This window comes from Camelus bactrianus, chromosome 3 (genome assembly GCF_048773025.1).
Source record: "Camelus bactrianus isolate YW-2024 breed Bactrian camel chromosome 3, ASM4877302v1, whole genome shotgun sequence".
Lineage (NCBI taxonomy): Eukaryota > Metazoa > Chordata > Mammalia > Artiodactyla > Camelidae > Camelus > Camelus bactrianus.
The window spans coordinates 107,836,357-107,849,766 of NC_133541.1; the positions used below are offsets into that span (position 1 = coordinate 107,836,357).

Below are 13,410 nucleotides of genomic sequence, written 5' to 3' on the forward strand. Positions count from 1 at the left end.
CAGGTAGAGAGCCCTTCCAGCCAACCTCAGATCCACCCTGAGCTGGGCACTGGGGCTGCCAAGATGACATAAGTCCCAGGGCATGTCCTCAGAGAACTCACACCCAGGGGTGATTACAGCACCCCAGGACAAGGGTCACAGGAAGGGCCTGTACCCAGATGTCTTTCTGGGGCCTGTACAGTACTGTGCAGCCATGATGCCCTGCGAGTGGGCAATGATTGCCTTAGTGCCTCTGCCTGCAGCTTCAGCTCCCCAGAGAGCTGCGGGACTATGTCCATATGTGCCTCTAGGAGGAGGGAAAAAAACTGGAAGGAAATCAGTCAAAATGTTGGGGAGGACATGGGTGAGATTTAATGTCTTTTAATGCTATTCTGAAGTTACTCTTATCTCTGCAAAAAACACGTATTGCTTTTGTGATCAGCCAAAGAATGAAGAAATGTTATTTTTGGAAAAGAAGAAGAAAGGGGTTGAGTTGCCCTGGGGGCAGTGGAGAGACTGGTGTGTGGAGGGAGTGGGGAAGCCACGGTGAGGGAGCAGAAGAGTGTGGAGCCAGACAGTGAGGGTCGCCTGGGACAGGAAGGCCCTGGGTGCTCCCCGTGGAGGGGGAGAAGGTAACAGGACACGAGATGGGGCAGGGTGAGGGGTCAAGAGGTCACATCTGCAGAGTGCTCAGCATGGAGCCTGGCACACCATGGACAGTCAGTAGGTGGTCCCCCCCATCATCACGGTCATGACTGTCATGCCCTCATCTGGGGTGGCGGATGCCCAGGTCTCAGGCTGACTGGGGAGACAAGTGAAACCTGGCTCCAGGAGTGACTCTGCCCACCCTGGTCTCAGCCTCCTGTCCTGGACAAAGAGGGAGTGAGCAGGCGCTCCTCAGGGCCCCCACGGACTCAGGTCCTGGCCCCCCTCCTGGCACCTGAGCAGGGGGAGCCCGCCGGGCAGGGCGTTGCTGTAGAGCTCGGCACTGGGCGGGCGGCGCTTGTCGGAGCAGCGCTGCAGGAAGGTGTGCTTGTTGCGGTGCAGGTAGTCCACCAGGTCGCCGTAGCGGCAGTACTCGGTGATGATGTAGATGGGCCCTGCGGAGGCACAGGCTCAGGGACAGTCCCCGGGGAGGCCAAGGGCTTCCCGGCAGGGCCATGAGACTAATGATAGGCTGCACGGGGGACAGCAAAGAGGCATAGGCGCCAGGCAAACTTAGTTCTTTTCCTGATTGTGAGCAAGGCACTTGGTCTCCGTCAGCCTTACTTTCCTCATCTGTTAAATGGGGCTATGAATACCCACCTCAAGTTGCTGCATTGAGTACCCATGAGTTAATGCCTTTGTCAGCTCAGCTTAGTGCCTGGCACGCAGCAAGCGCAGGGTTAGCGGTTATTGATAAAGCTTATTTGGGAGCCAAGTATATAAAGTAAACAAAGGCAACTGTTTATTATTGGGTTACTGTTTAAATTCAAACCCAACACGCTGACCTAAAGTCAACTGGTGACAGCTTGAAGATACCAGTGGAATCAAAAATTCCGAAATGTGTGATCACTGCAAATTCAAACTGGCCTACGTACACAACACACTTCCACATTTTGTCTTGGTTGCACAACACTGAGGAAAGCCCCAAATCTCACAATAAGCAGCTGCAAATAGTGATAACATTTGTTTTGCAGCCTAGCTTGTAATCAGAGTCTCAAATAAACACACCTGGCTGGAGCGCCCTTATTCTATGACCCGATGACAGCAGCTCCCAGCGAGCATGCTGGCAGTCTCCAGAGCTGGGGGGGGGGGGTCATTCACTTCAGTGTCGCATGAGCTGTCACTTATTGTAATAATTTTTTAAAACGTATTGTGAACACTCAAAAAATGTCAGAGGACCACTTGATTTAAAAACTGCTGGGACCGGTGGCCTGAAGAGTCCTTTAGCCTTGAAGGTGATGTGATTTTGTGAGTTGCTAAATCCCACACCCGTCCGGCTCTGTGAAGTGAGGGCACTGGACAGGACGGGCATGGACCTGCCAGCTGGAGCGGCCTGGTGTCCGTGGACTGAGGACGTGTGGGGAGGGGCCAGGCCTTGGCCGCTGGCGTTTTCCCAGACTCCTCTGGGGGTGGTTGTACCTCCTTTAGTGCAGGCTCCCAGCAGGTTGACCACATTCAGGTGAGGCCCGAGGTGACTCATAATCTTCAGCTCTGACATGAGGGCTTGCTTCTCACTGCTGCGGGCTGTGGCTGAGGGAGAGAGGGGCCCTCAGGCCCGGCCCATCACTGAGGCCCCAGGGAGGCCCAACGGGGGCCTATTCTGTGTCTTCTGTGCTGTAAGACCCAGGGGGTCTAGGGTGGTGAGGACCCACATGCAGGAGAAGGGGCCAGAGGACAGGAGGGAGGTGGGGGAGGAGGCTCCCAGAGGAGGGGGCAGGGTGAGGAAGCCTCTTTCCCACAGCAGAACCGGCAGCGCTGCTGGCTGTGGCGGGACTGCTCTCCTTGCACCGAGACAGTCAGAACCCAGCCTGCTCCAGGAGTGTCCGGATACGTGGGCAGAGGGCAGGGCAGAGGGCTTCCAGCACTCACATTTTAGCATCTTGACGGCCACCTTCATGGTAGCCTGTGAATGGCTCAGGCCATGAGCCGTGGCCTCCACCACCTGCCCAAAGGCCCCGGAGCCCAGGGTGCGTCCTGGGGAAGAGATGATCTCTCAGCTCCTGGCCCACCAGGAAGCTGTATCCCTCACCCTCTGTCAGGTCAGCGTAGACGTCCCTCAAGCCACCCTGGACTTAAGGAGTTTCCCCCATGGAGGCTCCTAAAATCAGTGTGCATCCCAGTCCTTCCTTGTCTTGTCTAAGTCCTGCCTGTTTTCTGGCCCATCTTTAGTTCCTGGAAGCTTTTCTCCCACTGCAGAGAGGAGTACAGCTTCTCTGCACCTTCTCAGCCTCTCCAGCTAGACTCAGCACAGGCCTGGCGCTCGGCCTGCCCTCCATTAATATTTCCTCTCTCTCCACGAAGGCGTCCCATCTCACACAGTCACAGGATCACAGGACCTCAATGCTGGACAGTTCTTGGAAGATCATCTTGTCCCCTCTGTACACAGGAGGGGACTGAGGCCAGAGAAGGCAAGACTTCAGCCCCAGGTCTCAAAGCTAGTCATGGCAAGGCTGGGCCCAGATCTCAGACAGTGTTCCCACCCGCCTCAAGTCCCCTGACTGCCATTTGAGGCCTCCCTGGACTGACCAAGCACAAGCTGGTCCCGAGGCAGCTCCCAGGTGGAGTCATAGGGCAGCTGCATAGGGTCCACATAGATGTACTCGTGGCCATCAGAGCTCACAGATTCAATCACCTTCCATCGGATCTCGTAGCGTGGCTTCTGCAGGACCAAGACCAGGTATAGAACATCAGAGGGAGTCTGGGCCTTGAGGCCCACTAGGTCCACCTCCTTATGGAACAGATAGGCCAGGAGACCCTGAGGCCCAGAGAGGGGCAGTGGCATAACTGAAGTCACACAGCAAGTTACTGATAGAGCCAAGGCCTTCATGGGCTCTGCGGGAACAGGTGCCAGGGGGAGGTGGCTGAGGAGCAGTTGATGGCCGAGAGGCAGGCTCATCAGAACTGCCTCACCAGCTTCTCCCAGAACTCCGGCTGCTCCTCAGATGGGAGTAGATGAGCAGGCAGCTCTGGAAAGTGACATGAGGCAGGGACAATGTGCCGGATGTGGATGGCTCCTCCCATACTGGGTCAGTCACAGTGGGAATCTCAGCAAGATGTAACCTTAGAATGTTGAAATCACAGGATGTTGGAATCACAGGATTGGAACTTTAGAATGATAGAATCATTGCTACAATCCTGTGCTGGAATCACAGAATGGTGAAATCTCAGAAGAGACCATTGAAATTACTGATTCATATAATTAGACTGCATTTCAGTAGGATGCTGGGAGTCTCTGTGGGTGAGAGCTGGAAGAATGCTAGAGCCCATGCAGTCCACCCCGAAGGCCCCACACTCTGTGGCTGGGATGGGCAGGGATGATGCCTGAGTAGGACTCTGGGTGGGGAGCCGGGCGCACAGCAGAGACAGGAAACCCTGGATGGCCTGGACCGAGCCCACGTTGGGTCAGATACCCAACATCACTGTAGATCACTTTACGCCTGAGCTCCATGCTGGGCTCCAGACACAACCAGATCCTGCAGCACTAGAGGACGGCATGGTTGTTGGGGGGGGGGGGGTCCGTGCAGAAAAACGGTGTGCCAGTGTGTACCCATGGGGCTTACCTTCTGCCAGAGCATGATGAGGATGATGAGGGAGATGATTGTGAGGACGACCAAGGCGAGGATGGCTGAGATCACCACCACCTTGAAGGGCAGGGCTGGAAGCAGAGACAAGAGGTGCTTATGAACAAACAGGGTACTGGCATCTCCCCTCCCTTCAATCCACCTCTGGCGCCACAAATTCCTCTCTGTCCATCCTGCCCACAGTGGAACCAGCCCCATTCCCCCTTTGGCCTATGATGTCAGACCCTTAACCTCTTCCCTCTGGGCCACATCTTCAGCCTCTTCCATAAATACCCCGTGCCCTGCAGGAACTACCTCTGGATCACTATCAGCCTCCATACCCCTTCAGCCTCTGCCAGGGTCCGTTTGGCCTGTCTGTCATAGCTCCAGATTGAATGAAAGCTCCTGACAGCCGGGCAGTGTCTTAGCTCTCCTCCGAATCCATGCCCTGGTTGGGGCTGTCACAGCTAGGACAGAGCCTGACCGAGAGGCCAACGGATCTAGTGACTGAGCTCCCACAGCCTGATGCACCCAGACTGCAGAAAGGAGCCCATTCCTCCCCTATTTCACGCCAAGTGCCCACCTGGGGCCGGGGTAGTGATGGTAGTTGTAATGTACCTCCCCCCCGAGGAAATTGGGGTAACCAAGTAGGGCCAACTCTGGCTCCTGCAAGCCCTGAGTCTCCTCCACCTTCAAGGCCTCAGCTTCTCTGCTGCAGTTGCCCACTCCTTCCCACTCACTCTGCATCCACCCTAGCCAGACCCTCATCTCCCCTGCCCTGCCCCTCTGGCCACCCATGTGGTCCCCTGCGAACTCGTTCTATTCTCCTCTGTCCCCCGCCTGCCCTCCTCTGCTCTCTAGAGAGCCCTGTTCCTCCTCCTCAAGGACTCAGACCAACATCACTCCTCTCCTCCTTCACCCCACCAGGTCACACATCCTGGGAAGGAAGGCCGCATCTTCTAGGGAGCTACCTCTGAGTAAAAAGAGGAGCCTCCATCCAGCCATGGCAGTCCTCTATGGGCTGGTGCATGGCTCTCCTCTTATGGCACAAAAATGTTTCCCTTCTGCCTTGCTCAGGGCTGGTCTGCAGGTGCCCACTTGCTCAAGGATACATGTGCACGTGTGAGAGCGTCGGTGAGACAAGGTATTAAAATCTCCACCTATCCCACCACAGGGCAGGGGGAGGCAGGTCACTTACACATGGCAACTGCACTTACACATGGACCTACCCAACTGCAGCCGCAAGTGTGTCACAACACCTCATACAGACTTCACAGCTCTGCTTGTACTGGCTTCTGCCTTCTCCTGTAGCCCCCTCGCGTACCACTCCTCTCCCCTTTATCTCCTCCTCCAGTCCTTGAATAAACACATACTCTGCTCTCTAGCCAAGCTGAATTCCTTTAATTTTGTTAAACCCACTTTGCCTCTGGGCTTTTGCACAGGCTGTTCCCTCTAACTGGAACACTGTTCCTCACCAGGCTAACTCCTACTTATCTTTCAGCTGTTGACTTTTAGCTTCCTTTTACCAGGACATTTTCTTGAATCCCACAGCTGGGTATGGAGCCCCTTCTCCGTCTAGGCTTTTACCCCAAAGTGTGACCCACATAAGTCTAGTTCCTTGTCTGCCTTCTCTCTGGACTGCAGGCACTAGGCAGACAGGCAGCGCTGGGTCTTCTCCACTGAGAAGGTGAGACCCTGTCACTATTTACTGAATGAGGAAACAGGTGGATAAATGAAGTACATGCACACAGGTACATACGTGTACAGGGACTGGCAGGTAGCAATATCATCTGGGCACTAGTAGGGACTGTTCACATAGACAAGAATTATGCAGGTATGTGTACCTGCTAACAGACATGCACAGCACAGAGGCATATATGCACAGGGCTCGGGCTGCACATTTTTACAGAAGGGTGTGTTGCCTCTCCATGCTTATAGACATGCACTATGTCAGCACGCACACGTGCACAGGAGTGGTAAATGCATCATTTGCACACTTGTATGGGGATCGCACATCTGCATGTACATGCCTACAGATATTCACTCGTGGGTTTATATACCTGCCTGGGGCTTGGGCATGCTCACGTTCATGATTTACGAACATACAGTCAGTGGGTTTTCACACATAAACATGCTTGCGTACGTGCTCACACACGCACACACACACATTAGCTTTATGCATGTATCTGGGGATTGGGCATTCTTCATCATGTGGGTTACAAATCTACACTTGGAGGGTATGCACCCATGTCCAAGGATCAGGCATGCTCACATACACGACTTATGATGTACATACAGTGTAGATACTACTACACTTTAAGGAGACAGTGCTGTTTAGAGTCGGTTTATACACATACACTGGTGGATGTACACGTGTGCCACTATTGTGCTGCTGTGTATGTGCATAGGAACATACCCCCCCACAATGCTCCTGAGTGCCCTGGCCGTGCTGACTCTGACCTGCCGTGGGCACCCGGTACCTTCCAAGAGTGGCAGGACTGATGTGGAGGTTAGGGGTCGTGAAGGGCCACGGAGGATGGAGGACTCACAATGCGGCACCACGGTGACCTCCTGCATGTCGTGGCCCAGCAGGTTGTGCAGCGTGCAGCGCACCGACAGGGGCTGATCCACGCGGCGCAGGCGCAGCGTGCTCACCACCTCGAACTCCTGCTCCTCCGCCCAGTACGTCACGTTCGTCTCCAGCTGGCTCTCCTCCTGGGAACTGTTCCCCAGCGGCGTGGGCGGCAGCTCGCGCGGACACCTGCCGCGAGAGCAGCCAGGTCAGCTTCCAGTCCCTTCCTTCCCGCTGCGGGCAGGAAAACTGAGCCACGACAGCGCCACGGGGTGGTGGCGGAACGAGGCTGGAGGCGTCCAATTCATTTTTTCCCCACCACTTGGTCCTAAGCCCGTTCCTCCTGTGATCCCTCAACTGACCAGCAGGGGCGCTCCTACCCCAGAATTGAGAACCCTAGATGGCAAAATCCACTCTTCATTTGACCCTCAGGGTCAAGGTGAGAAAAAGCGACAATTCAGGTCATGCAGAGTATCTCCAAGAAGCCACATCAGGACGTGGCTCTAGCCTGAAACAATGTTCTCAGAGGAAGACTAGATGACCGGACTAGATGACCTTCACTGGGTCCTTCCAGCCAGCTGTGGGTACCCTGGGAGACTGAGGCCGGGGGTCTGCTCACCTTTTGAGGTCGCTACACGTGGACCAGGTGAGGTGTGGCTGGGGCATGCCCCGGCCACGACAGCGGACTGTCTGCTCCCCGCTGGCAGGGTGGCTCTCACTCAGCTCCAGCACACGGACGGGCACTGCATGGAGAGGGCCCGGGAGATGGAGAGGACAGAACACACAGTTAATGGGAAAGGCCCTCAGGGCCCAGAGTCTCCCTTGTGCAGGGGGAAGCTGCAGACTGCAGGTGAACAGTAAATACCGGGAATCACAGTGCAAAAACTGACAGATTCCCTTTCTGAGTACTTCAAAGGGAAGGCCTCAGTAGGGTGCTAGTCTGTCTTTAACACCTCTCTGAGGTTTGCTAATCTTCCCTTTCAACAAAGAGCGACAGAGCCCTGGGCAGCCAAGAACATAGAGCCAGAATTTAATAGCATTGTTTTGTTTCCTCAGAGTTTATTTTAGTGGTGGCTTTATATTTATGACATGTGATGCTGATTTTCCATCTACAATGGAGAGGTTCAATTTTCATTCAAAATAAATTTATTTTTAGAAAGTCAGTTGACAAAACAGTAAGTCATTATTGTGTCATTTCTCCGCTCAAAACCCTGCAGTGGCTCTTCATTTCAGTCACAGTAAAAGCCAAAGTCCACACGAGGGCCCATGAGGGCCTGCACGATCTTCTCTTCCCTGGCCCAGCAACTGCCCCCTCTCAGCTCTGACCTCATCTCCCACCAGGCTCCCCCTCTCTCCGTTCTGGCCACATGGGCCTCTCTGCGTTGCTCCTCCCTTTGCACTGCCTGCTATGCCCTTTCCCCAAATAGCCACTTGGCTAATGCCCTCACCTTCAGCAAGTCTTCACACACACGTCATCTCCGTGAGGCCAGCCCTGATGCTGCTGTTTAAAACTGCAGCCCTCCCCATGCCCCTGCTTCAGGGGGACTCCAGCCTCCCTACCCTACAAAATTTTCCTTTTTCTTTCACAGCACTTGTTAGCTTCTCACCTTGTATGTGGCTTGCTATTTTTTCCCCTACTGTTGAATGTCTACCCTCCCCGCACTGGGATGCAACCTGCATGGTGGCAGGGCCTCAACAACCTTGAATGGACTGGCATATTGTAGTTGCTCAGTAAATATCCATCTAATTAGTAGTACAGTGTAAGTGGTATGTGAGAAGGAAACATCACTGGGACATGAACGCCTGGGGTTTTGGAAACACCAATCCAGCCAATGCCTCTTGGTAAAGCTGGGGAAACTGAGGCCCAGAGAGGGTATATGTACACAGCAGTGTCAGTGTTGGAGCTTGGCCTAGAACCCAGCCTCCTGAGTCCAGGACTCCCTCTTCTGCTCCTCCTGTGGGTGGATGGACAGTGTAAGAAGGGGGACGGTCAGGGAAGGAAAGCAGGGCAGAGGGCTCCTCACCATTGACCTGCAGCTGGAAGGAGAGCTGGGCCTCAGCATCCTCATGGAAGGCCCTCATGGTGTAGCTGCCAGCCTCAGCCACCTTCACCCGCACCAGTGTCAGTTCTGACACATACCTGAGGAGGACAGGCCAGAAGACCCAGCTGTCAGAGCCGGAAGAACTCTTACACTTCCCACCTTCCTCGTAAAGACAGGAAAAGCAAGGCCCAGGGAGGGGAAGGGGATTGCCAAGGTCACGCGGATGCCAGCAGCAGAGCCAGGACTTTTGAATCCCCACCCATGAGCAGCTCCAGGGAGCCAAGAGGGAGGGTAAGGAGGGATGGGGTGGGGGGTGTGAAGGGGAAGCACCATTTCCGTCCCCCACCACATCTCATCCCTTTCAGAAAGGCCTGACACTGCTTTATCCTAACACGCAGCACCTCACGTCGGCCTGCTCATCTCCATCCTCAGGGCTACCATTCATGCACAGGTGGCAGTGGCCCACCTGGCACCCTCTTCCTCAATCATCCCCCCCCTTTCTCCTCCAGTGCTTCCTGTTGCCTCCACCCATCACAAGGACAACTAAACATCTGGGTGATCATCTGACCAGTGTCTGTTTCCCCCACTAGACAGGAAATTCTAGGAAGGCTGGAACAGTCTGTTCTGTTCTCTGCAGCATCCCCAGGGTCTGGAACGGGGGTGCCTGGCATGTAGCAGGCTCTCAGAAAAGATGGGCCTTGGTTTACCAAGTAGCTGAAAGCTGTGGGCTGCCTGGTGGCTGGCTGCAGAGAATAATAACTTCCAGAATAGGGTGGACAGGTCGGCTGCTCACCGGGTCTCCGACACATTGCGTGTGGACAGCACGATCTCGCCGGCGCTGGAATCACCCAGGGTCCTGTTGTCCTTGAACCACATGACAGTGGGAGGCGGGTAGGCCTCGAAAACCACGTGCAGTGTCCGGCTGCGGTGCAGCTCCGCGAATTGTACAGGGTCCAGCTCCTCCAGCAGCTGCACATAGCCGCTCTCTACAAGCGGGCGGCCGTCAGGGGCAAGGCTACGCCTGCCCACCCATGGGGCAGTGCCTCTTTGGGGCGGGGCATCAGTTGTATGCCTAAGTCGTCCAGCCTTCTAGGGGAGGGGCTTCAGGCTTTAGGAATTGAATCAGCGATGGAGTCACCTGAACTGGGGTTTAGGTTGGGACAGGGACGGACTGGAGCAAGAGCCAAGTTTAGGGCTGATATTGGTTTGGGGCCTGGGTTTGGAATTGGGACTAGAGTTGTAGCGCTCATTGGGTGTGTTCTGCCTCAGGACTGTGGCTGAGATCAACTGCAGCCTGGCTGAATTTGGGGATGGGGCTGCCTGAGCCTGGGATGGCAGTTAGGATTAGAAATTGGGATGGGGCTGGGGTTCTGGCTAGGCAGAAAGTCTAGGTTGGGATTAGGATTGGATTGGGGGCTGATACTGAACTTTGGTTTGGGCTTATCCTGGAAATGGGGCTTTGGTCGACATAGGCTAGAACTGGACTGGAACATGGCTGACAGTACCCCAGGGCTGTGACAAGGTCTGGGGCCAGTTCAGAATAAGGGTTGGGGCTGAGACCAAGGCACCTACCGACTACAGTGACATTGATGGCCTTTTCATCTCGATGGTCGCTCACACTATCTGATACATTGCAGATGTAGGTCCCTGAGTCTCCCAGCTCAGCACTGGGGATGTGCAGGATAGAACGTATGTGGGGCATTTCAAAGAGGAAGTCAGTCACTGGCTCTACCAGCCGCCCACTCTGTAGGGACAGGTGAGGCAAGCCCCCCAAATCAGGAAGAGTCCAAGAAGTCAGGCTGCAAGTTACAATGTCCATCCCTGCCTGGCCCTTCTTCCAACCCCTGGCCCAGCATTACCTCCATGCGTGGGTATGTCCACTCAAAGTTAACCACCTCATTCCCCGTCACAATGCACATAATGGTGATGTTCTCCCCCTGGCGGACCACAGTCTGCACTGCACTCACTGAGACATTGATGGATGACACTGGTGGAAAGAAATTGGCTTAGGGCTGAGGAAGTCACCGCCAGCCAGCAGCACATCAACTTGGGGATGAGGTTGGGGTCCAGAGAGGGAAGGGATGACTGGTGTGGAAGATTCAGTCTTTCATCAAACATTTCTTAAATACACACTATGTGCCAAGTACTGTTACAGGCACTGGGGCTTTAGCAGTAAACACAGCACACAAAATTCCTGCCCTCATGAGGCTGCCATTCTGGGAGAAATAACAGTTTTGAAATCAAAGTACTCTCTGGGAATCTAATTACTAAAGAAATTTACTGAGCACAACCAGGTACTCTCCGTCTTTTGTTTTATTTAATCTTCACAATAATCCCACTAGGTAGGCAGTCAATATTATCCCCATTTCACAAAGGATGAAGCAGACTCAGAGAGATTATGTGCCTTGTGCAAAGCCACTCAGATGGGAAGTGGCAGAGCTGGGATTCAGAGCTGGGTGCCTTTGCCCAACACAGCATACAGCCTAGCCCCACCACTAATGCTTCCCGTCACCTTGGACATACTCCACCCTCTTTCTGAGACTCAGTTTTCTCATCTGTAAAATGGGGAGACATACTTTCCTTCCAAGGACGTAGTGCAAATCCACTGAAAAATGGGATGCCCACTTTGTAACCTGTGAAGGTCTGTACCTCTGCAGAGGGTCATACTTGCCTCTGCTGAGCATCAGGCCAGAAAGGGGGGCTCACCTTGGAGGCTGTAGACATAGTAGGCATCAGAATCCACTTCCCTGTCCCCGATGGTGGTTTTGCAGACATAGGTCTTGTCCTCAAAGGTCCCAGAGAAGCCACGTTGGTGGTCATAGGAGATGGGCAGTGGGACATCCACCTTCTTCTCATGCAGTGTCACCACCAATCGTGGATCCGTCACTCGGCATGGAATTGTGATCTCAGTTATTTCCGTGAGAAAGATGAAGAGTTCCTCAGGGTCGACAGGAAGGAAGCCTATGGTGGGATCTGCCAGAAGTGGGGCCAAGAATGTGGGTCAGGGGAGCTGGGTTTCTGGCTATCCCCTGATTTGTTATGTGACCTTGAGCAGGTCTCTTCCCACCTCTGGCCCTCAGTCTTCCCACTACGGAATAAGGATGCTCTCAGAGGTCCCTTCTAACTTTAGCATTTGATAGGGACAGCACCAGTGTGAGAAAGAAGATAAATCACAAGTTGATGGGCAGCTGGCACCCGGAGCTTGGAGAATGGGGAAGATGAGACATGGAGGCCAAGAGGGTGCATATTAGAACCAGCTGAGAATGCAGAGTTCTTGGGAACCAGGAATGGGGTGGGCGGGAGCAGAAAAATCTCCAGATCAAGGGGTGGGAGTGAACATATTCCTAGACTGATTCCGTGATTCCCCTGCATTTCTAAGTTAGCTGTGTTTCACCATATCAGTAAAGCGCTCTCTGAGCTTCCCCCAGATGCCTGCAGCTGAGAAGAGGAGTTAGGGAGTGAGCTCACAGGCCGGGGGCCCTTACCTGGCACAAAGATGTACAGCCGTTTCCGCTCACTGGCCTCCAGCCCATGGGAGCCGTTGTAGGTACAAAAGTATTCTCCCGTGTGGAGCCCAGTGACGTTGGCCAGTGTCAGCTTGCTGGAGAACGTGCCGTCCTGGGTCTTGGTTATTTCCTGTGGGGGGTTCTGGGACATCCGTTCCCACACCACTGGAGCTGGACCCGAGCAGGTCAGAACAAAGGTGCTGGAGAGATTGAGGACAAGCTCCGGCCCCGGGGGTGTGATGACCAGGCCCCAGGAGGCCTGTGGTCCCAGCAGCAACAGCAGGGGCAGCAACAGCTCCTGGCCTTTGGGAGAAGAGGCATCAGACATCAAGGCACGATCGTATCAGCCCCCTCCCCGCAGACGGGGAACACACCTCCCTAATCCACAGGAACACAGACTGGAAGCCAGGGTTCTGAGACCTGCCCGTCCAGGGCCTGGTCCCCAGGGACTCCTTCTGGCCTCCTGGCCTCCTGATCTCCAAGCCTTTAGACCCCCAGCCTTGGAGTCCTTCTGCAATGCAGCATTCAGGCTGCAGGCATGTTCTAGCAAAAGCATCAGGAAGTCCTCGGGAAGCAATTCCCAGGCCTCCGGTTCCTGCATTACTTCCCAGGTCACTCTCGGAGCCTCTTCCCTGCGGCTGCCTCAGCTGCCCAGGTTCTGTCCAAAGCCCAGAGATGGCCCTTTGGGGAGGTGGTGGCCACGGTAGTCCAGAGTGGGGCAGACTGAGGCAGCCCTGGAGGCTGAAGGGGGCTGGGGTTGGGAGGAAGTCAAGGGACTGGTCTCCGCTCTCCCTTCTGACAGCCCCTGGGGAAGGATTCTGTGAGCCACACCCTCCTGTCTCGGCAGGGCACACTGGAGGTGAAGATACAGAGGGGGCACTGACAGGTGGGTGCTCGGCCAGCTAGTCAGTCATATTTGGGGGGGCCTTTGGCTGGTCACTGATTGCCTGGTCAGCACTGATTGCCTGGAGAAGCCCACCAGAACCTGGGAGCTCACAACCAACGAGGGGTCCAGGCCGGGGAGGGGAGTCCCACACCAGAACCAG

General features: G+C 54.8%; 1 protein-coding gene across 4 annotated transcripts in view; it reads right to left on the reverse strand.

The window, feature by feature from the left end:
• PDGFRB (platelet derived growth factor receptor beta) overlaps positions 1-13,410 on the reverse strand; it is a 37,283-nt gene that overhangs the window by 7,909 nt on the left and 15,964 nt on the right. For all 4 annotated transcript variants that reach the window (XM_010961783.3, XM_010961781.3, XM_045521757.2 and 1 more), the window contains 13 exons: positions 12,344-12,667; positions 11,565-11,831; positions 10,718-10,845; positions 10,431-10,602; positions 9,652-9,844; positions 8,841-8,956; positions 7,436-7,559; positions 6,794-7,005; positions 4,245-4,339; positions 3,211-3,343; positions 2,554-2,658; positions 2,104-2,214; positions 920-1,079 (listed from right to left, as the gene is read on the reverse strand). In XM_010961783.3, the coding sequence (XP_010960085.1) occupies positions 920-1,079; positions 2,104-2,214; positions 2,554-2,658; positions 3,211-3,343; positions 4,245-4,339; positions 6,794-7,005; positions 7,436-7,559; positions 8,841-8,956; positions 9,652-9,844; positions 10,431-10,602; positions 10,718-10,845; positions 11,565-11,831; positions 12,344-12,667 (2,140 nt within the window). The remainder of the gene's footprint in view (positions 1-919; positions 1,080-2,103; positions 2,215-2,553; positions 2,659-3,210; positions 3,344-4,244; positions 4,340-6,793; positions 7,006-7,435; positions 7,560-8,840; positions 8,957-9,651; positions 9,845-10,430; positions 10,603-10,717; positions 10,846-11,564; positions 11,832-12,343; positions 12,668-13,410) is intronic.